Below are 20,643 nucleotides of genomic sequence, written 5' to 3'. Positions count from 1 at the left end.
CAATACTGCAGTTCTGAAGTCAATCTGGGGTTGGAAACCTGGGAATTGTTGGGAGATTAAGCCCTGTGGTATACGTGCTTGATGGGGTGTAATGCTGCTTTAAAAGTATGACAGCTCATGTAATTGAAGATGCTGCCTTGCAGACTTAACTTTGAATTGCAAATGCCATCACATTTCTTCTGGTTTAGAAGGCCTGTCTTCCTTGCTTAAAAGCTGCTCTGCCAGTTCAGGTCTGAGTGTAGGTGTGAGGTGAGGGGAGATACTCAAACCAAATGTGAATTCAGACTGCAGACCATGGGAGCGAAATGGAATTGCTGGCCCTACAAGTTGGGTGTCTCTCAAGGGGAACTGTGCATATTCCTTGTGTTGTGGTTTCAGTTCAACTGGGCAGAAACACCAATTTTGTGTAGTGGTTTTGGTTCACCAATTTTGAAATTTCCCAGCCAATGCACCAATTTATGTCACAGGTTTGGCATTGGCCAAATTGCCAGTGCACCTACTAGAATTATTTATTCATTTCCTGCTGTGAATAGGATTAGGAGGAAGGCAAAGCAGGCTAAAACTTTAAAGGGTACAAAGAAAAACTTTATTACTACAAACTACAAGAAAAAAATAATAATAATCAGAATAAAATTTTCAGACCACTTCTCCTCCCTCCACAACTTCTTTTCTTTCACCCTAACAATATACAGAAAATCAGTCAGCTTAACATCTCTAAAACCAGTCTTTAACCAATTTACTTGGGAGAGACTTCTCTTCAGTCTATGGAGATTTCTTCACAAGAAACAGTTTTCTCATGGCCTCAATGTCACAGTGAATCAGCTGCCCAGGAGAATGGAAATCTGATCACTGTGTAAAAATCCCTTCCATGACTAACAGTCTTCCTACAATCATTATTGAGGACCATGTCAACATATGGGCCATACTTTAAGGATTATAACAGTTCAAATAAAAACTCTCTTCATCTCTGAAAACGGGTCTTTTTTCTTCTCTTCCTTGGGGGGCAGCAGGGATCTTCATCTTCTCTCTATTCAAACTTCCTCATGGGATCACAGCTATTTCAACATCTGCTTACTTTAGTACAAATGCCTCTACTCACATCTACAATTAGAACATTTCACCCACCCCATAATGCCTTTCTGAGTTATAGGGAAACAAGAGTCTCTTCTCCATAGCTTAGAAAAGAGAAATTTCAATCCAAGAGTGAGGCATCTCCATCAATCCCTTCCATCTGGGACCTTGACTTCTTCCTTTTGTCTGATCTTCGTGTTTTCATTCTGTTTCTATGTGTATCTTCATCTCAGGCCTTTTCTTGCACTCAGGAGAAAGAACAAAATGTCTGCAAGTTTCATTCTGGGTAGTGAAAGGGTTAATATTTTCCCCCAGGCCTGCAGATGGTCATGTGATCTCTTCCGGGGCACGGCCAGGAGTTGTTTTGCGATAGAGAGTCTTTTCAGCAGTTCTGGGCTAGACTAGGATCTTAGCAGGGGTCCAGCCAGAAATGGTAGTGCAGTGTTTGGCGGCGTTCCATTCAGGGGGAGAAAACCTGGCTCAGCGCCCCGCCCCTGCCTCGCCCCCCCCCATTACTCCGCGAACGCAGAGGCTGCGGCTCACAGGCCCGGCACAGCGACCCGCTGGTCCGGAGGGGGGCGGCAGGGCCGGTCCCTTACCGGAGCTGCTCTCCCGGAGTGTTAGCGGGGCAACATTTCTGCCACGCTGGGATGGAGGAGGGAGCAGCCAAGATCTCTGCGGCCTATGGGCCTCCCCTCCCCCCACCTAGCAATCGCTGGGGCCCGTGCCGGGACGAGGGGCCGTGTCGCCGGCCTGGCCCTGCCCGGCCGCGCGGAGAGGCCAGGCCAGGCTGTTACCTGTACTGAGGCTGGGAAGGGAAGAGACCTTTCCCGGGGTTTCTTAATTTTAAAATGTGAATTTCACAGAGGTGTGTCCATTTCTTTTAGTGGTTTAACTGGTTGTCAGTTTTTGTCAGACATAAGGGAAGCCTAGCCGCTCCTCTCAGAAAAAATCACTTCCGTGGGTTGTCCTTAGTGTCAAACCAGCACACGTTGCCAAACCCTCCCCTCTGTTTTCATGTTATGAAATGACGTGCTGTTTCCTAAAAGTGAGAAGAGAAGCAGTGCGACGACGAGAAGAGGGAAGCAACATTTGTAGGGCTTTATGCTCCATGATGGGGCTGACTGTTGTGCTATTGCTGCACAGGCTGAGCAGTACTTTGAAGTGTGATTTCTGTTTTTCCTGAGATGCCCAGCAATATCCACTAGACAGAAGGAGATATTTTCTGATATTCCTTAACAGTAGAGAAATTTATTGCAAGTTTATTTAAAAATTGAGTAGTCCAAGGACTATCTGTCTGGAGTGTTTTACTGAAGTGGGGACAGCTCGCAGTGGCTGCTTGATTGATGGGTCCAGAGAGCTTTGTATCGACTTGTGGCGATTGAAATAAATGGGCCAAGAGACCTGCTCCTTTATAAGGCCTTTATTGGAGTCAGCTCTGGGTGGGGAACCTGAAGGGCAGCGCCCACCACTGCTCTTCCCAAAGGGCAACATGGAGGAGGAGGAGTGCAGCTGTGTCTTCACAGGCAGAGCTGGGTCTTTCATCCTCATGGGTCCCTAGAAAGAATGAAATGGTGCATTGCTAAAGGGAGGTCATGGTGATAGGGTGCTGTTTAGGTCATGGCAGCAGGACAGAGCAGCTCCAGATGGTGACTTTGCTTTGTCTGTTGTTTTTCCTGACTGGCGAACACCATTTTCAGTCCTAGATGTTATTTGGGCTCGTTATTTTAGGGGTTTCAGCTCTGGTGTCCCAGCATTCTCTGGATTTTTTTGCAGTTGCATGTCCTCCACTGATGTCACTCCTCCTCCTCTGTCACAGGCGCCTTTTTAGGGAAGCAGCAACAGTATAACCCAACAAAAAGGGGAAGGGGATGTGGGGTAAGACAATTCAGGGCCAAAACAGGGTGATGCCAATAACTTAACATTAACAATTACATTACAGGCAACCGGGAACATTTATAAAAACATACAACTTTAACCGCTGTAAAAATTCCTCAGGGGGATGTCCCCTGGAATTTTTATTCCTGTGAAACCACCTGCTCTGCTCCGGATCCCAGTGCGGTGCCGGAGACACAGGCAGTGCCCCCCTTCCACCCGGGGGATCGGGAACGACAGCAGGGACAGGAGCGGGGACAGAACAGGAACGGGAATGGGGGCAGAGACAGCAGCAGTCCCTCAGGGACAGGAGCCGGGAGAGGAACAGAACTCCTCTGAAGGATTTATTCATCACCGCTGCAGCCTACTTGCAGCTGGCCTGCCTCTAGAGAAAGTCACTGATTAAGCCTGTGACATGATGCCTCTGCCTTGGGTCGGTATGTTTGGCACCCATGCAGGTGCACTCAGAAGAATTGAGCCCTTGCTGGTCATCCCATATTGTCTTTGAGAGCAGACTCTACCTCCCAGACAGGTACCAAGAGCTGTTTCTGGTGCTGTTGGATGTCTAAGCTGTAGCTGGACTTCTCTGAGGAGATGGCATGTTTATGGCTGGGGTATCTCCCTTGCTGGGGCCAGTCATGTGTGGAATGGAGCCAGGAGGAAACTTGATTTGCTCTGAGCAAGCTGTTGGGGAAATGTTCCCCTGGGCTGGGAATACATCAGCAACTGACTTTCTCCTCTTACTGTGCTGATCTGTGTCTTGCCCTGAACTACATTCTGCAAGGGTACCAGCAGTGAGGAGCTGCCATCTTGGCACTTGAACAGTGGAGCTGATGCAACTCAATTCACAGAGGGATACCTGGCTGTGTGAGAGCACTGCTACTGACTCAATACAGAGCTGGTATTGCCTCCATTATGGAAGAGCTGACAGCTGGGAGCTGTGATTTGTATGCTCAGCAGATTATAACACAGCCAAGGGTCCTGACAGGATGCAGCCACACTCCCCTGGTAGTTGTGGCAAATGCAGTCAGGGAGAAAGGCATTAGGGAGTCTTCCATCTACATGCTACAAATCCCTAAGGAGCTCTCAAGGCTGTGTGCAGTGATTCAAAGCAGACTGGAAAGATGGCATATGTTATGTGTGTGGGGAGCATCATGTGTCCACACTGTACTCAGGACACTCACCATGGTTACATGTATGGTACCTGTTCATATTGCAGGACCAGTAAGCCCTATTGCAGTGCTTGCTTGCATCATTCATTGATGTTTACATGATGAGGGGGAGAGGAAAGGTGTGCTAAAAGAAAAAATTGCCTTGCTGATGCTTGAAAGTTTTCACTATTTTCCTTTATTCACAGGAGAACTGCTGAGTCAGCCAAGACCAGAGGGATTGACGGAGATCATCTGTCCCAAGAACGGCAGCGAGCGAGTTAATGTTGCCTTGGTTTACCCCCCCACTCCTACTGTGATCAGCCCTTGTTCCAAGTGAGACCAGAAAGCAGACCTAATTCCCCTGTCAGTAGACACCAGAAATCTGACATAAAACATGCCCTCACTAAGCACTTTTTTCTGGAAAGTAGCAGCCCCACAGCCTGGGGACTTTTCTAATTATTTGTGGCTATACTCAGCCTGCTCAGAGGATAAAAAGTACAGTGAAATGGACTGATGTGTTCTCTGAGTTGTGTTGTGGCAGATGCAAAATGCACATTGGGCAGGACAGATCAGGAGATAATGCAGTCATAGGTGGGTTTTGGTAGGATGGGACCTCAGGAGATTCCTGTACACCCCCTTGCCAAGCAGGACAACTTTCACAGGTAGGTCAGGTTCCTTGGGACCTTCTATAGGATGAAAGTGCTACCACCTCTCCAGACTTTATTCTGGGACAGAACTTCTTTCCTTTTGTTCCGAGTCTCCCTTATTTTATTAACTTGGCTTTCATTGCCATAAGATGCCTTACTGGCTTGTGTTCAATGTGTTCTCCCAAGCCAGCATGACTCCAAGCTATGGTGGTATATGGGATTGCCCTGTTGTAGGATTAGAGTTACACAGTTGTCCTTGTTGAATTTTACAGCACTGTTGTTAGTCCAGTCCTCCAACTTGGTGAGGTCCCCTCGGACAGGAGCCCTGCCCTCTTGCGCATCTGTAGCCTATATGTACTTCACAGAGTAGGAATGTGCTTGGAAAACAGAGCTGTATTGTGGTGGGAAAAAATGTGGAACAACACTCACAAAAGCAGCCAATGCCTTGGCTTTTTGATCCATGGGTTTTCCGGATAACAGAAATTCAGCCATGGTCTGTTCTAACTGGAGTGGCACAAGGGAATTTGGTGGGGAGCTTAGAGGAGCAGTTGAGTGTCTTGTTGGTGTGTGCTGCTGTGCTGTATGTGAATGCTTATTACTGTCACTTCAGTGTCTTGACAGTAGCTTTAGATGCTGTTCTCTCTGTTCAGTACCCTCCCATTCCAAAATACCACTTCTGGTAGAGAATACTTCAGTGATGGATGGGTGTTGAGCTGTGTTTGAAGATGAGATTGAAGTGCTCACCTGGGGCAGAAAAGTTGCTCTGATATTGTGCCACAGGTCACTACTGCCTGTTTGTTTGGTTCTCCTCTGTGTGTGTGTGTGTGTGTGTACTTGGCACAGCACGTTTCTAGCCTGTAGGTGCCATTTTTGTTGTACTGTGCTGTCAGGCTATGCCTCCTCCTTGTCCTCTAGCCTGCCTTCAACAAGATCTGTTAACTGTGTTCCAGTTTCACAGTCACTCTGCTGGCAGGAAACTTGTGTTCTCAAAAAGGCCTGTGTTACTTTTACTTTACTTCACGTTCCCTATTTAGAAGCCTTGAGAAAATTGTGTGTCTTAGGTTATTCCTCACAAGCACTATGAACGCTGCTGTATTACTTTTTCTTTATCCTTTCCTCTTCCAGATAAACCATCACTGCTGGTGCCAAAGGTTTTCCACTGGGCAGAACATGGCTGATGCTCTGCAGTGCTCCCATCTTTCCAGTTGTGGAGTTGATGTTGACAGGAATCAATGGGATTTGGACTCTGGACCCTGAAAAAAATACTGTGGGGCAGGGGCAGCCCCCAGGTGGGGGCCTCATGGTTGGAGTGGATGGAGTCATCTGGAGGTTGGGGATCACAAGGCATGAAGGAAAATGATTGCTGCAGATGGCAGGGCCGCTGGCCAGAGAGAAAGCACTGGGAATAGGTTTCTGTGGACCCACTGATCACATGTTGAAAACCCATTTGGATCTCATGATGAATGTAAAAATGTTCTTGGTATACCATTTAATTCAGACCTGCTTGGAGAAAACTCTCTTGAAATGAGCTGTAGTGGGATTCCCTGGATTTGTTCCTGGACCAAGTGAGTTTTGTGGCAGTTGGCCAAGGCTTTGCCGGGGAGTGGGTTGGTACTGTGAAGACTTTGAAATTGCTTCATCACAAAACACTTGGCTGTGTCCCATGCAGAAATCTTGAACTAAGGCTGGCAGAGAAGCAGGTTGGGACACATTTCCTGCCCTGTGTTCACATATGTTGTGCCATGAAGTGGTGAGAATGTGCTGTGATCATGCAGGGCAGTCAGTGTGCCTCTGGCACATGCTATTTCTTATCCCTAGTGTTACCATTATCCCTGAACGGCTGCTGGTCTGCCATATCTGGATGCTTTGGTACTGCCATTGTGGTATTCTCTGTGCATTTTGTCCACTAGAGCACTAAAAATCTAGATCTTTATCATCTTCCTAGGAAAGCCATCCAGGCATCTTTGTGCAGAGATCTGATGAAGCAGTCTGGCTGTGTGGTACAAATTGGGCTGACCCTGGCAGCCATGCTTCATGAGCAACCATTTTCCCTCTTCAGATGTGGGAAGGGACAGGCTGAGCACTGGTACCAAAGTTTTGGTTTTTCCCCAGCTATGTGGCTTTGAGGACTTCTAAGATGTTGCTGTTAGTTTGTGCCTGCAGCTGAGCCCTGGTAACTGTGCTGTCTGAGTCCTGCTCCATGCAAATATTTATTCAGTGTAAATCAATAGGAGGCAGGCATTTGCAGAGTCAGGATCCCTTCATCAGATGCTAGGAAAGGTCTGAGAGATGAGTGACTTAAAATACTTCTGTTAATGTATAGCTCTTAACTCTTTGGGTTGTGATGGCAGACCTGGGATGGGTGGTACAAGTCAGCAGGCAATGCCCACCAGGATGTGAGCTGGCCAGGCCTGCAACCACTGCAAGACAGTGATGTGTCCTGCCAGGACTTGCATAGATGATACTCCTCTCGTTTCTGATCCTGCAACTTCCAGCTTTATGTACAAGGCTGTAAATCTTCCCATTAGCAAGAACTTAATCCTGGGAAACCAGGGCCAAATCTACTTCAGCAGGAGATCCAGAGGCCAGGTAGAAGAAATCAAGCCATGTACCTTACTTCATGGGTAAAAGCTGTCAAATAAAAGCTGGCAGCTCAGTCAGCTTCCTGTCCCTTCAGGGTTTCGTTCCAGTTTGGGAGGGTAGCTTAGGCTCAGATTTCATGTGTTGACATGCTACCTCTGGCAATGAACTTGGTAGGTCAGGGAGATCATTAATTGATTGTGTTGCTGTGGATAAACTGGAGACTCAAAATTGCCTGTGATGGCTGGAGAAGGTGAAAAAGAGATGAGATCTTTGAATGGTGCTCAGGAATAATGCTAGGAAACTCCTTTGTCCTGAGTCTTTCTGCCCATGAAACATGCCTGGTACAGGGAGTACTTGTGTTAGAGCATACCCTACTGTCACTTCCCATGCTGGGCAGCCTTCACCTCCTGTTTTGCTGCTACTCATCTCTCTTTCCGTTCTCCATAGGAAGAAACTAGCAATTTTTTGCTGTGAAGTTGCGTGGAAACCACATTGTAAAGAAACCACAAACTGGAATCCTTTTCCAGCTGGAGGCCTGTTTCCCAGTGTACCCATCTGGTCTGGGATGCGTGAGCATTGAAGGAGTGAGAGGACAGAGCAGACATCTTACAACCTGCTCCTTGGGACCGCAGCCATCCTGCCAGGGTGTGCCACCTCCGTGGGAGCATACCTTGGCCTTTGTAGGCACTCAGGCTGCTGTTGTGCACTGAAGCTGTAATGCTGGGAGTGTGGCAGTATGGAGATCCATCTAGTTGGGTCTATTTAATACAAAATAGTAATTGCTCATCCATTCACTGTTTAGTAACTGGTGTAACTGTGTTTTCATCCAAATTTTTTTAATATGCAAAAGCCATTTAATTTTCTATGCAGTTCAGAAACATCTCCCCTTTGCAGTTGCCAGGTGGGAGATCCATGCAGCAGAACCAAACCAAGTGGTTCATAGTATTTTTGATTTTGTCTTTTAAGGATGTACCCTGGGATCCTCATACAGTGTCCCTTTGCGGAGCTCCTGCGTCAGACCCCACTTAATATCCCTGAACCTCAGGAATGAGGGCCTTGTATTTTTTTAAGGATTTGTCATTTTTCATGAATCAAGCCACGAGGAAAGAGGGCTTGAATGCAGTGCCCTAGCAGCATATACCTGAGTTCAGAGTATGTATTATGTTCCTGTTCTCTTCCCTGCTTGGAGAGTTACCAAACTGTTAGAAATTACTAAGGTCTCTGTGGAGCACTCTGCAGTCTTTACTGAAGAAGCATTATAGAGGTCAGAAAGAACTGGGACATCAGCTGTCTCCCTGTGGAGCTGACAGTGAATTTACTCCTTTGGAATAGGAGGAGAATCTCCTAGATGCCTACTTCACTCAAGACAATTGTACTAGTTTTACTTACTGGTTTGCAGACCCCTTGATTAACTGGTTTTTTATTTCCTGCTGAAACTGGTTCAGACAGGTTTGGAAGCAGAGCTAGGGAGCTGCTTTGCACTCCAGGACTTAAAGCAGCTGGAAGATGTCCAGGAGTACCCTGTGTTATGCTCCAAAGCAAAGCCTGGGATTCAAACCTGCATCCGTCCAAGTGAAACTCCCAGGATAGCAGCTTTGCCTTCTGGGTTTGTGAGGAATTGCATGTCCCTAAGCAGCATACAAATATGTAGAGGTGAGTGAGAGTGAGTTCAAAGAGTAATGCTGCACATTTAGGTCATTTGAGGGCCTACAGAAGTACTTTGAGACTTCTGGCAACTGCAGAGGGTCCTGGTGATGGGACACTTCTGTTTTAACTGTGCTATAAGCAAAAAAGAGAAGTAAAATTGTTGTTAGTCTGCCACAAGGCCAGGATGCCTTTGACTAGTCTCCTTTCATGGCAGTGCTGTTCTTTATGCATTGTCTTTGCTCTGAGCTTGGGGGATTCAGCTTTAAAAAGTTAAACTGAAATGGAGCCCTTGGGATTTACAGTTTGAGATATACCCTGCCTCATGGTCTCCCACATCAGATGGAAGAGACTGGGGGCTGCATAAGCATGGATAATCTCCCTTGCAGCATCCCCCATGCCACAGTTTCATGGTGGCTATTTAACTCAGTAGTGTATTTCCCAGGAACTCAAGATGTGCTTGGCTGTCCTGTAGCACTGGAGCTTACGTGGGGTCCCTGTTCTCTTCTCCATTGTACCTCTGAGGCAGTTAAAAGTTTGTTAAAGCAGTTGAGGCTCCTCTCTGTGAGGAGTTAGATTTGGTTGTGTCAAAGGGAACTGCAAATGTTACTTAGGAACTCACTAAGTGAGATGAAAATCCACTGACTCACTACTGCAGAGACAGGTCCTGGAGCTCTGTTCCTCTTCCGCCCTTTGGATGGGATCTTGGGCTGGCATCCTTGGAACAGCAGTGCCGGGAGGTGGAGATGCTGCACTGCAGTAAGCACAAGAAGAGGCAAGCAAGTGGGCACTTGTAGCACTCACCACGTGCTTCATGGTTCAGTTCATGGACTGTAATTGCAGGTATTCATATAGTCTACATCACTGGGCAGGACTCTGCACACACACATATGCATGCCCAGACACACATGCAGCACACTCACACTTGCCCACACATCCTCACGAAAATGACTGAAAATAAAAGTGATCTCAATCTGCAGGAGAGTCCTGGCTGTGTAATTTGTTTTTCCTCTTGCAGCGCCTAGCTCTGGAAGGGTCTGCACCTAGTTGTAGATCTGTGCTGTAGCAAAGTCACAAAGAGATTTGCCATTGAGTGAATCAGAGCATGGAGCCCCATATTTAGCATCTGTGAACCACTGCCCCCTCTAGCAAGGCATGTAATTTCTGGGGAACAGCTTTTTTCCCCATTACCTTTTAAGGTATTGTTTGAGTTTGTGAGGTTAGCTCAGTGGATCTTATTGGTATTGTGTTGTTTGCATTTGTGGAAGGCTTTGTGGTTCCCTGCTCATGTTCAGAGCAGGTTTTAGAGGCAGTGTAGTAAGGCAGGCGGTCCTCTGCTTGGCAACAGGAGCATTTGTGGCAGCACCAAAAAGGTGAATTAAAAATGGGAGCAAATCCCTTCCCACTGCTGCAGTTTAACCCCGTCTGGCAAATAAGCATCATCACAGCTGTTCACTCACCACCACCTTCTGGTGTGAAGGAAAATAGGAAAGAAAGTAAAATCCATGGGTTAAAAGCAGTTTAATAATTGCAATGAAAGAGAGAGGAATAAAACCCAAGAAAAACAAGTGATGTGCAGTGCGGTTACCATTCACTGACTGATGCCCAGCCCCTCCCCAGTGATGGGGGATGAGTATCTGCAGCGCCCAGTTAATTCTTTTCATCCTGTCCATTTACATACTGGGCACAATGTTCCATGGTATGGAATATCCCTTTAGCCAGTTCAGGCTGGCTGTCCTGACTGTGCTTCCTGCCAACTTGTGCACCTTCTCACTGGTAGAGCACAAGAAACTGAAAGGCCTTGACTTAGAGTAAGCAACAACTAATTAATCAGTGTATTACCCACAGTATTCTCATACAAAATCCAAAAAACACAGCATTGCAGCAGCCGCTAAGAAAGCTAACTCTCCTAGCCAAAACCAGGACATGCACATAGCTCCAAGCACTTATGTGTGGTCTCACTTCTGTCATCACTCAATGTGGAGAAGATTAGATGGATCTCTGTGGCACACGCACTGAAGATGACAAATTCTGCATAGCAAGTCTAGGGAAGGAGATGCTGGTGTGCCACAGTGAGACGGGAGGCCTGACTGAGGCTGGGGGCTGGGGCCAGAGGAGATTCTGGATTGTTTAGTGGCTGGCCCATGTGAAGGTATTGGCATGGTTGCATTAGTTGGGTGCCAATACACATAGGTCTCCATAACTGAGGGATACTGGACTGCATTTCAGGACTGTGGGAAGCACCAGTGGAAAATAAACTGACCTGTGATGGACAGAGAGGCTTCACTGCTTTGCCTTCACCTCCTGGCCAAGAAGATCCAGAAATCTTTACACATCTTGTGCCACCCACCTCACCCTGATTGTTGACTTTAGATTAAGGGATATGGGGACAGCAGGCACAGCACATTGCCTGGCATGAAGGGGCTGGGGGTCAACTGCAGTCCTGATGTCTGTGACCTGGCACCTAACACACCATGGGTGTCCCAGGTCCATGCTTCGTGTGCTCTGTGCTAAGTCAGTGCCATGAGAAGGCGGACGGAGGCATAAATGAGGTGTCTGCCCAGTGTGTTTACCATAGCACGGAGAGAGCTTCTAGAGCGTTGCTACGACCCCAAACCCCGGAGGGACTGCTGGGCAGAAGCCCAGGACGGCTGAGGCAGATGTAGGAGGCGGCAGTGCTGCTGCAAAGGGGCAAGGCCGACGGCTGGTGGGACAGCCGGGGGTGAGGCGGCCCGGGCACGCGTGGCACATATCCACCACAGTGTTAGATGCCAGAGGGTAACGCCGGGAGCCGCAGCCGCCGCTCGGGTTTCACGGAGCCGCACTAGCGCGACGGCGGCGGTGGCGGGGCCGTTGCTCCGCCCAGGGGCAGGCTCCGCGCTCTGGCGCTCCCGACGGGCTGCCGTCCCCACCTCCGGTTCCCGCCGCCGCCATGGAGGAACAGAAAGAGAGCCGCCCGCAGGCCGCCCGAGATGAGGCGGCGACTGCTCCCGCAGCCTGCCCGCCGGTGAGTGCGCGGGGCGGTAAGGGCCGTGCGGCCGGGCGGTGCTGGCCCGAGGAGGCGGCCCCAAGGCCGCTGGCCCAGGACGGCCTGGCTGCCCGTCCACCTCGGGCCTCGGCCCGCCCGGCCCTGCCCCTCCCCGGGGCTCACGGGGTGACGCTGGTGCCACATGCCCGCCCGAGTGTCTGATGTCTGCGACCTGGCACCCAACACGCCATGGGTGTCGCGAGCAGCGATCGGGAGCCGGAGTGCACGTAGTTTTTCCTCTTGTTTATTGTTTTGTTTATCTTGCACGAATTGGGCGCCGGCCCGCGTGGCCAAGTCAGTGTGGATTCTGTTTGATTCAGTCGTCGAAAGAAATCTCGTTGCTTGTGAAGGCTTTGCCCGTTTGTATCAGAGAACTCTTCCTCTTGAGACTAGGTTGCGTATTCAAGTTTTGTCTCTAAGAGCTGCTGTTCGGCATGGATCAAGACACGTGCATTAGTGTCTCTATATTCTGTTTTTTGCTGTTTAGGAAAACAGTGCTTCCAGAACAGTCTTCAGTATTGATTCTCTTACCTGTCTATAAGTTCGCTCAGTTTGATTACAAGCGTAACAGTGTGATGCTTTACTCAGTTCTGATGCTTTAACATCTTGTTTTGACCTTCTTAAATGACTTCCTGATTTCTCTTTCTTCTAGGGTAGGCAGCATTGTAGGATCAGTGATCAAGAAACTCATGGCAAAACTTCAGCTGCCAGTTCAAACGACTTCAGTGATCCGATTTACAAAGAAATTGCTTTAACCAATGGTTATATCAACAGAATGACCAGAGAAGAGCTCAGAAGTAAACTCGCAGAGTTCAAGCTTGAAACCAGGTTATCTGTAAACATTGATTTATCTTTGAGAGAGTAGTTGTGAGGGATGATTATTTTGAAGTTTAAAAACTCAGCACAAAGTGAAAAGCAGACGCAGCACCAGACACCAGTTGTTTTACATGCAATCTCATTGCATATTTTGTTATAGGATTAATGCATACTGGTTAATGTGTGCTGTATCAACTGGCAACCCAGAGAAATGAAAGGTACTGTACGATGCTTCTCATCACTTTTTGGCAAGAGGGAAAGAAGAACTGCAGTGGTTCTCAGATGGTGCTGCAGACCTTCATCGTATAGCAACTTGCTTCAGAACATCCATATTTTTATTTACTGTACCAGTACAGATCTGATAATTGCTACAAACTCTGGCGATGGGGCTTAGGATTTCATCAATGCAGAGAACAAGTACCTTTAGATGGAGAGTTTGCTACTCTGAATACATATGCTAGAAAAATGTGAAAAAAATGAATGTATTATAAGCTGGATTTGTGCTTGCTGGGGCAGAAGCAAGGGAGTATAGTGTAGTTCCTGCTGTACTGGAAATTACCTGCAAGACAAATAATTCTCTGGCCAGGCAAACTTAAGATATTGTGAGGAAGATCAGCTGAGAAAAATAAAGTGCATTGTTTCTGTTGACAGGAGGAATGAGGAAGAAGTGGTGGGGAGTTGATTGGTTAAATCAGTTTTAGTGCCCCATGAGGAAAAAAATCATTACTTAAGAAAAATATTTAGTGAAACACATTAGATTTCTATAGCTGTTTAGCTGTTGCTCTGATTTAAAAATTTAAAGCAGAATTCAAGTACTGTATGATATGTTTGTGGCCTTCTCTTAGATTATAAGTTATCTATATAGAGTTTTAAATTTAGTGGTAAATGCTGAAAGCTTAAAATCTTCTTTACCCAAGCTAGGCTTCTTTTGTCAATATATTCAAATACGTAAAGTCAGAATATGTCTTATCTGTAAACAGTGCATCAGTTCTAACATAGAGAATTGAGCAGATTACCACACACCATCCTTTCCTTAGAGGTTATTGTGATAGTCAATTGTTTCCTATTTTCAATTTTTTTTTGTAAGTTTAGTGAAGAAAGAGGGAATTTCCCTCTCCATCAGCTCCCATACTGTTACAACTTTTCATGACCTGGTCATTGACTTAAACTACATCAATAAACCAGAGTGAAGAAGAGTTATCTCTGCAGAAGCAGCTGATATTCTCAAATGCATGTTTAGTAATTTGATTTCAGTTCTTTGTGGATCAGTGGGCTGCTTTTCTAATAACATCACTTGCTACATGCATCTCTTACAGCTTCTGTGATTTCATTTGCAGTGAATGATTTTGAAAATAACTTCCTTGAAAGGGTAAATTATCCTCATTTATTCAGTTCTGTTTTCGTATATGGTAGTTCTGGCATATGCACTCATATATTAAAATGTTTATATTAAAAGGACACAGTAAGTAACTTCAGTCACTTGCCATGTGAATTCATTTATAGCTACAAACCTCCCGAAAAGCAGGATCTTGACCGCGTGTTTTTTCTGACAACTGAAATCTCTAATACCTTATTTTATTTGAGTTATTCAAACTCAATTTTAAATTTAAATTGAGAAAAATGTAAAATGTGGACATTTAAGATGGATTCTGTGTTATCTATGCCACTGATGCAGAAAGGCCTCAGGCATGAAACACTTCAGATAGAGGAAACAGAGGAATACAGGTGAAGCAGTATTTCTTCCAGAGCCAGAGGTCAACCAGGAGTAATCTACAAAGACTTGAGCTTTGGAAAGGCTTTAGATACCAAGTCTTTCTGAAGTAGAGGTGACTGCAGTGTTTCTGGGCCATGTTTCCCAGTCTATCCCTAGTATGGTATTTTGGGGAGTATCATAGCCTCTGCATTATCTCAGAAAATGGGATATAATGTAGTGTAAATAATGGGGATGATGCTTCTCTATGATAAAGTGGAATTCAGACTTCAGAAGTGCTGGTGTTCACAATGAGGTTAATAAGTGGTGAACTCTCAAATGTTAAATATAGCTTCAGTTCTACAACAAGGGAATAATTAAACAAGAATGCCATCTTTGTCACTTTCCCTATTTCTTCAGAGGAGTGAAAGATGTACTGAAAAAGAGATTGAAAAACTATTACAAGAAACAGAAGCTGATGCAGAAGGAATACATTAATGGAGACAGCTGCTATGACTACATATGTGTTGTTGACTTCGAAGCAACATGTGAAGAAGGAAACCCACCTGAATTTGTACATGAAATAATTGAATTTCCTGTTGTCTTAGTTAACACGCGTACCCTGGAAATAGTAAGTGATCTAATGGCTGTGTTGGTATTACGTTCTATGAAGTAACTTGTTTGCATCAGCATGTCTAGATTAGTTTTTAAACAGATGTTTCATTAAAAATAGTGTACTTTTTTTATAAGGGCTTATCTTCTGTGCCTCTTCATACAAACAAAACTTTCTCGTCTGAAAGCATTTACCAAATGATCATTCTCCTGCTTTCAACTCCCTCTACTGATCAGAATTTCACAGTTGTTTGTGTGTGTTCCCACCTGCCCTATCTTTCACTGCTTTAAAGCCCGCAATTTTTAGGACTCAAGGGATTCATCATAATCAAAAATGATGAATTTCTGTGATCCTGTTTGAGGCAATCTAGAAGACACTAATGCAGAGGTCTAGAAAGTGAGGTTGAAAGAGAACTCTACTTCTTGTCAGGCTCAGCTGTTTCCACTTTGTACCCAACAGACTGACAGCTATATAACCTGATTTTTAACATACTTAGCAGGCATTTGATAGCCTCAAGTGCTTTGTTCCCGTATAGCTTTCTTTTAGGATAAACTACCCCTTGCTTAACTGAAATTGAGTGACACAGTGAAACAGAGGATGTACACACAACTCTGATTAATGGTTAATTTATGAAGAACTCTTAATGGCAAGAGGATTTCCAGTAGTCATTGTGATGCTACAATAAAATATAACTACATGTATGACTTCACAGCAGACCAGGATTGTTTTTATTGCTCTTAGAGTGGGAGGTTTTTTTGGCTACTCAACAGGTTTTGTGTAACGGCAGGGATCTGGGGCTTCCTTTTCTCCATGAAACTTGCCTTCAGTCTTCACTCTTGAATTGCTCAGTTTCCCAGAGTGAGATTTTGTTTGTCTCTGCCTGGCTGGCATTCAGAGGTATAGGACTTGCCTGAAACTTCTGAGGTGTGTGGCCAATTGCTTTCCTTGAATTGCAGGTGAACTGTTAGAGATAGATACCACCTAAAAAAACATAAGGTTTCCCTCATGCCTCTCACCTTTTTTTTCCTTACTCTCACTCTTCCCAAATCCTCTGCTTTTTTGCAGTCGTTTTTCCCTCTTAAATCCTCATTCCCACTCTTTGGTGCCTACTGGCTGAGAGGAAGGCCGTGTTCTCGTTGGAAAGCTATCTGTCCCATTAGGAATCCGATGATGGCTAAATCAGGAGGCTCACACTGCCTCAGGAGGTGCATGCTCCTTTTTGCCTGCAGCAGGACAAGTAACTGCTGTTGCCTTTGGGCTGCAGGTGAGCCAGAGAAGTTGCCTTGTGGGCTGCATAGTGTACTGCACCTGAGCAATTGATTCTACTGTTACAGGAGGATACCTTTCAGCAATACGTGAAGCCAGAGATTAATCCCAAGCTTTCAGACTTCTGCATCAGTCTGACAGGAATAACGCAGGTAATTTGCACTTTTGTTCTTCACAAAGAAATAGGAAAAAAAGCTATGTGGTGTTGATGTTTTCAGACTGGTAACCTTAAATAGTAGTCTTTCATGGTTATTTTTCTATAAGGCCTATTCTCTTAATCCTTGTTTTTTCCCTCTCCAAATTATTACAGAGCTGATTTCACTAAATTGGTCATTTTGGAGGGAAAAGTATTCTCTTTTTAATTCATGTGGCAAAATTTAGTAGAGCAAAGCACCTTTTGAATTGCATCAGTTCCTCTCCTAAGATTTTTATTCTGAAGAGTTTAGAGTCTTAGGATGGTAATGGTTTGTAATAAGAAGGAGCCTGGGAAACAACCTCACAAGTTTTAATCCAAGTTCAACTGCTGACTAGCCTTGTTACTTTTACAGAAGCCATTAGGAGGTTGGCTCTTGTAGCAGTGCTTCTGTGGTACTATTTTTTCAGTTTAGAAAAACCTGTCCAGTCATCTGTTAACATATAATCTGGCTTTGTAAAGATTCTGATGAAGCCAACTTTTTAATTGCCTATATACCCATATAGTTTACACACTTAATGCTGAGGGATTTTTTAATGAAATAATGTTCCTTATTTTGTTGGCTTTTTGTTTTTTCTTTTTGTTTTTTTTCTTTTTTTTTTTATTGTTCTCTTAGGACATTGTTGATAAAGCTGATATTTTTCCTCAAGTTCTGCAGAATGTCATAGAGTGGATGAGACAACGAGAACTGGGAACAAAGTATAGCTATTCCATGTTGACTGATGGGTATGTCCTTATGCACCCTTCAGCACAATCTAAAACTGCAAAACCATGCTTAATATTTGGGAGAGCATTGCTAAAGATGGATCAGGACACTACCATTTTGCTGGTTTTATTTTAATTGAAGCTTTGGTAAAATTGGTAAAGCTAAACTGAACTATTCGAAATGAAGCTTAAATCCATGAGATGGCGCCACTTCTTTCCTAGTGGTCTGTATGCAGCAGAGTGATGCTGAAGACTATCCTTCGTTGTTGCTGTAATTCTCCATTTATATCTAGCACATAGTACCTGAAAATAACATTCTGTAATTTTTAATTTTTAGCATGTAATTATATTGCTATCTTTGGAAGCAACAGTGAATTAAAAAAAAGAAAATGCTAAAGCAAAGCTGATGCAGGACTGGTTATACTGCTGGGCCTAAATGTCTCTGGAATTCTGCCCTCCCCAGAGAAATTCCTTAAGGAAAATAGGTGCATTGAAATCTCCATTGTATAGTTGAGATTGCATAGACAGCTAGAAGAGATGGGGAAAAAAAAAGCTTTACTTTAACTTGCAGCTTACAAACTTATTGGGGTGGTTTGTTTCAGGAAGGTAGGCTGCTAAATAAATAGGATAATTTCTTCATAATTTCAAAGAGATCTGGGTTCTCATAAAACTAGGTGCAGTCTAGTTTCAATAGCCTACCTGAAGTAGAGAGATAAATGCATACTCAAATAATCAGGAAGATTTAAGGTGTCGTTTGCTTCACTGAGGGCTGTGTAAGCATCAAATTTATTGGCAGTTTTCAGTGTTGATGTGGTAGGTGTAGTTGGTGTGCTGGTTTTTTATCTGTTTTTAACTGTTGTGGACCTGAAACCATCCTGGTGAAAGTCTTGCTCCTGTCATTATTTTTTTCTCCATGATTAACAAATTCATATTAAAAAATTCTTTACCATGACTATAGCAAGTGAGCTTTTCCTGAACTGTTTTCTTTTTACTGATCCCCAGAGACAAGACAGTTTAATTCTAGAACTGTGCAATGTGTTGAACACAGGCTTATATATGACTAATGTTTTCCTCTTTTGACTTTCTAAGATCTTGGGATATGAGTAAATTTTTGAACATCCAGTGCCGTATTAGCCGTATCAAATACCCTTCTTTTGCCAAAAAGTGGATCAATATTCGCAAATCATATGGGAACTTCTACAAGGTTTGTACAAATTGCTGTGTCTCTTACAGGAAAATTTGGTTTAAAAGTCTAGAATGTCCTACTGTGCTTGTCATCTCTACTTGTGTAGTATAAAATTATAGTACTTAAACTAGTTGCCTGTGCCTGATTTTCAAGTGTATTTCATGTGCAGATCTCACTTCACTAATTGAAGATCATATAGTCTACTGCATTTTGATTTTAATCTTGTTTTTGAGAGTCAGGTTGTACTTCTTGAAGGATTGTCTAAAAATGTTGTACCGGTCCTGTTAGATTGAGTGTATCTTGAAGCAGTTAAGATGAAAAGACTGTCTTGATTTTTCAAATTTTTTTTTCCTATTTTCATTTAGTACACTACAAAACTAATTTTCACCACTAACCTCATATAATCTTGACTTTTAACAGTGTAATGGGGACAGGGAAAGATGAGGATGTATCTACAGTCTAATCATGTTGTCAAGAGAAATAATACTGAGTTCAGTGCTGGACCTTATTGCTGCTTTTTGTCAGACTACCATAAAATGAGTTATTGGAGATTGTAGCAAATTCCCAATCAGCCTACACTAAAATACTTCTTTTGGATGGGATTTCAGCCTAGCTAATGGTCTTCTTTTGAAGAGCTTTTTCATACTAAATATAACTTCTAGATAAAAGAAAGATTGACATTTAATAAGGAAAGAGCTTTACTTTGTGCTGGGTCAATTATACAGTGTTGCTGCAGGTGTTGCTGATCACATCCTGTGAAGGCTGAAGGCATTCAGGAGCTTGATGTCAGTGAGAATAAGGAGCCTAGTGCTTCTTTAATCACTTAGAATTTAAAAGGCAAACCAAACCGGATTCCCTCTGCGGTGCCACTGTGGATGGCAATTTGTTTTTTATAAATATGGTAAAACTTACCTAGGTCATGGCTTCCACCCTTGCCAACGCAAGTGTATCTTGTATACAAAGTGTATCTTGTACACAAGTGTATCTTGAATACAAACTCCTGTTGACTATGTCTCCTATGTAAAAAGGAGAGTGTCTGTCTCACCAAGGTTTGAAGTTAAATGGTTAGCAATCTGACAGAAGGCAACATGAAAGTAGTATGTGACTTAAGCAGGCTTAAAATCTTCATATGTTTCTACTGCCCCATTTTAGATTAATCAAGACTTGGTACTGAACCTAATCCTTGAATATTACTCGCTTTCTCCATCAGGTTCCTAGGAACCAGACAAAACTGACAATCATGCTTGAAAATCTGGGCATGAATTACGATGGGAGACCTCACAGTGGACTTGATGACTCTAAAAACATTGCAAGGATAGCTATAAGGATGCTGCAGGATGGCTGTGACCTGCGGGTGAATGAAAGAATTCACGGTGGACAGTTGATGACAGTCTCCTCCTCAGTCCCCTTAGAGGGAGCCCCTGCTCCACAGATGCCCCGCTACAGAAACTAGCAGTTCAGAGTTATGTCTTGGGAGCTGCCCTCAGATACCCGCTAAAGACTCCAGAGCTTATTAAATGGCCACTTTTGCCAGCATGTCTGCCATGCAGAATCCTAAAGCACCTTAACTAATCATCTCTGTTGAAATAAAGAGGAGCATGGAAGCTGTTTTTTCTTTGAAGTCTCTTACAGCAATTTCTTTTTGTACTGATGCCTTCTGTTGTTGTTTCCAACTTTGCTAGCAGTGAGGTTGATGTCTGGAATCCAGACAAAGTGTTAAGCTTTTAAGATGTGTAATTTGAACACCTGCTAAGAGGGATTGGGCCTGTGTGCTGCTGTTCTGCCCCATCTTGTGGGCAGTATTTGTTCACTGTGATGTACTCCAATGATATCTAGCATCTGCTTATTCATTGCACACAAATAAGCTATTCCTGGAAGAACTGAAGGAGCAGTGATTGGGCTGGCCCTTCCTGATAAGGCGCTCTGCTAAGGGCTCCTACCAATTTTTTTTGTTTTTTACTAAGTCTAGGAGAAATGGGTGCACATTCATCAGTTCTAAAGCAGTAGATGAGTACTCTGTTGTTTTGGGTTCTTCTTTAAGGGATATGTTTTGTCTGCTTCCCCATCAGGTGAAAGAGCTGGGCGTTGAATAAAAATTTCATTAGGGTAGTATGATAGTACTTTTCTAACCTGTGTTTCAAAAGAGAAGATCCTTCAGATTTTCACTTTAAGGAT

General features: G+C 44.3%; 2 protein-coding genes across 6 annotated transcripts in view; both read left to right on the top strand.

Moving 5' to 3' along the window:
* MFHAS1 (multifunctional ROCO family signaling regulator 1) overlaps positions 1-8,117 on the top strand; it is a 35,107-nt gene extending 26,990 nt beyond the window's left edge. Inside the window, exons 2-3 of one of the 3 annotated variants that reach the window (XM_079306669.1) lie at positions 4,304-4,430; positions 5,870-8,117. In XM_079306669.1, coding sequence (XP_079162795.1) covers positions 4,304-4,430; positions 5,870-5,873 — 131 coding nt within the window. In that variant the 3' untranslated portion in view covers positions 5,874-8,117. Of the gene's footprint in view, positions 1-4,303; positions 4,461-5,869 lie in introns of those variants that run through there. The other 2 variants (XM_079306670.1, XR_013774359.1) reach the window with 2 other exon arrangements.
* Positions 8,118-11,553: 3,436 nt separating this feature from the next.
* On the top strand, positions 11,554-20,049 carry ERI1 (exoribonuclease 1). Of its 3 annotated transcripts, none has more exons than XM_079306673.1 (7): positions 11,554-11,978; positions 12,657-12,827; positions 14,926-15,136; positions 16,453-16,536; positions 17,194-17,303; positions 18,372-18,486; positions 19,679-20,049. In XM_079306673.1, exons 1-7 carry the CDS (start codon positions 11,944-11,946, stop codon positions 19,919-19,921), a joined length of 969 nt encoding a protein of 322 aa, XP_079162799.1. In that variant the 5' UTR covers positions 11,554-11,943; the 3' UTR covers positions 19,922-20,049. The 3 variants fall into 3 exon arrangements, with proteins under 3 accessions (XP_079162799.1, XP_079162798.1, XP_079162800.1); XM_079306672.1 differs by having other exon boundaries at positions 11,555-11,978; positions 12,652-12,827; XM_079306674.1 differs by lacking the exon at positions 11,554-11,978 and adding an exon at positions 12,976-13,033 and having other exon boundaries at positions 12,725-12,827.
* The last annotated feature ends 594 nt before the right edge of the window (positions 20,050-20,643 follow it).

Source organism: Erithacus rubecula (assembly GCF_903797595.1).
Source record: "Erithacus rubecula genome assembly, chromosome: 5".
In the NCBI taxonomy this organism is placed as follows: domain Eukaryota; kingdom Metazoa; phylum Chordata; class Aves; order Passeriformes; family Muscicapidae; genus Erithacus; species Erithacus rubecula.
This window is presented reverse-complemented; position numbering and strand designations above follow the sequence as displayed.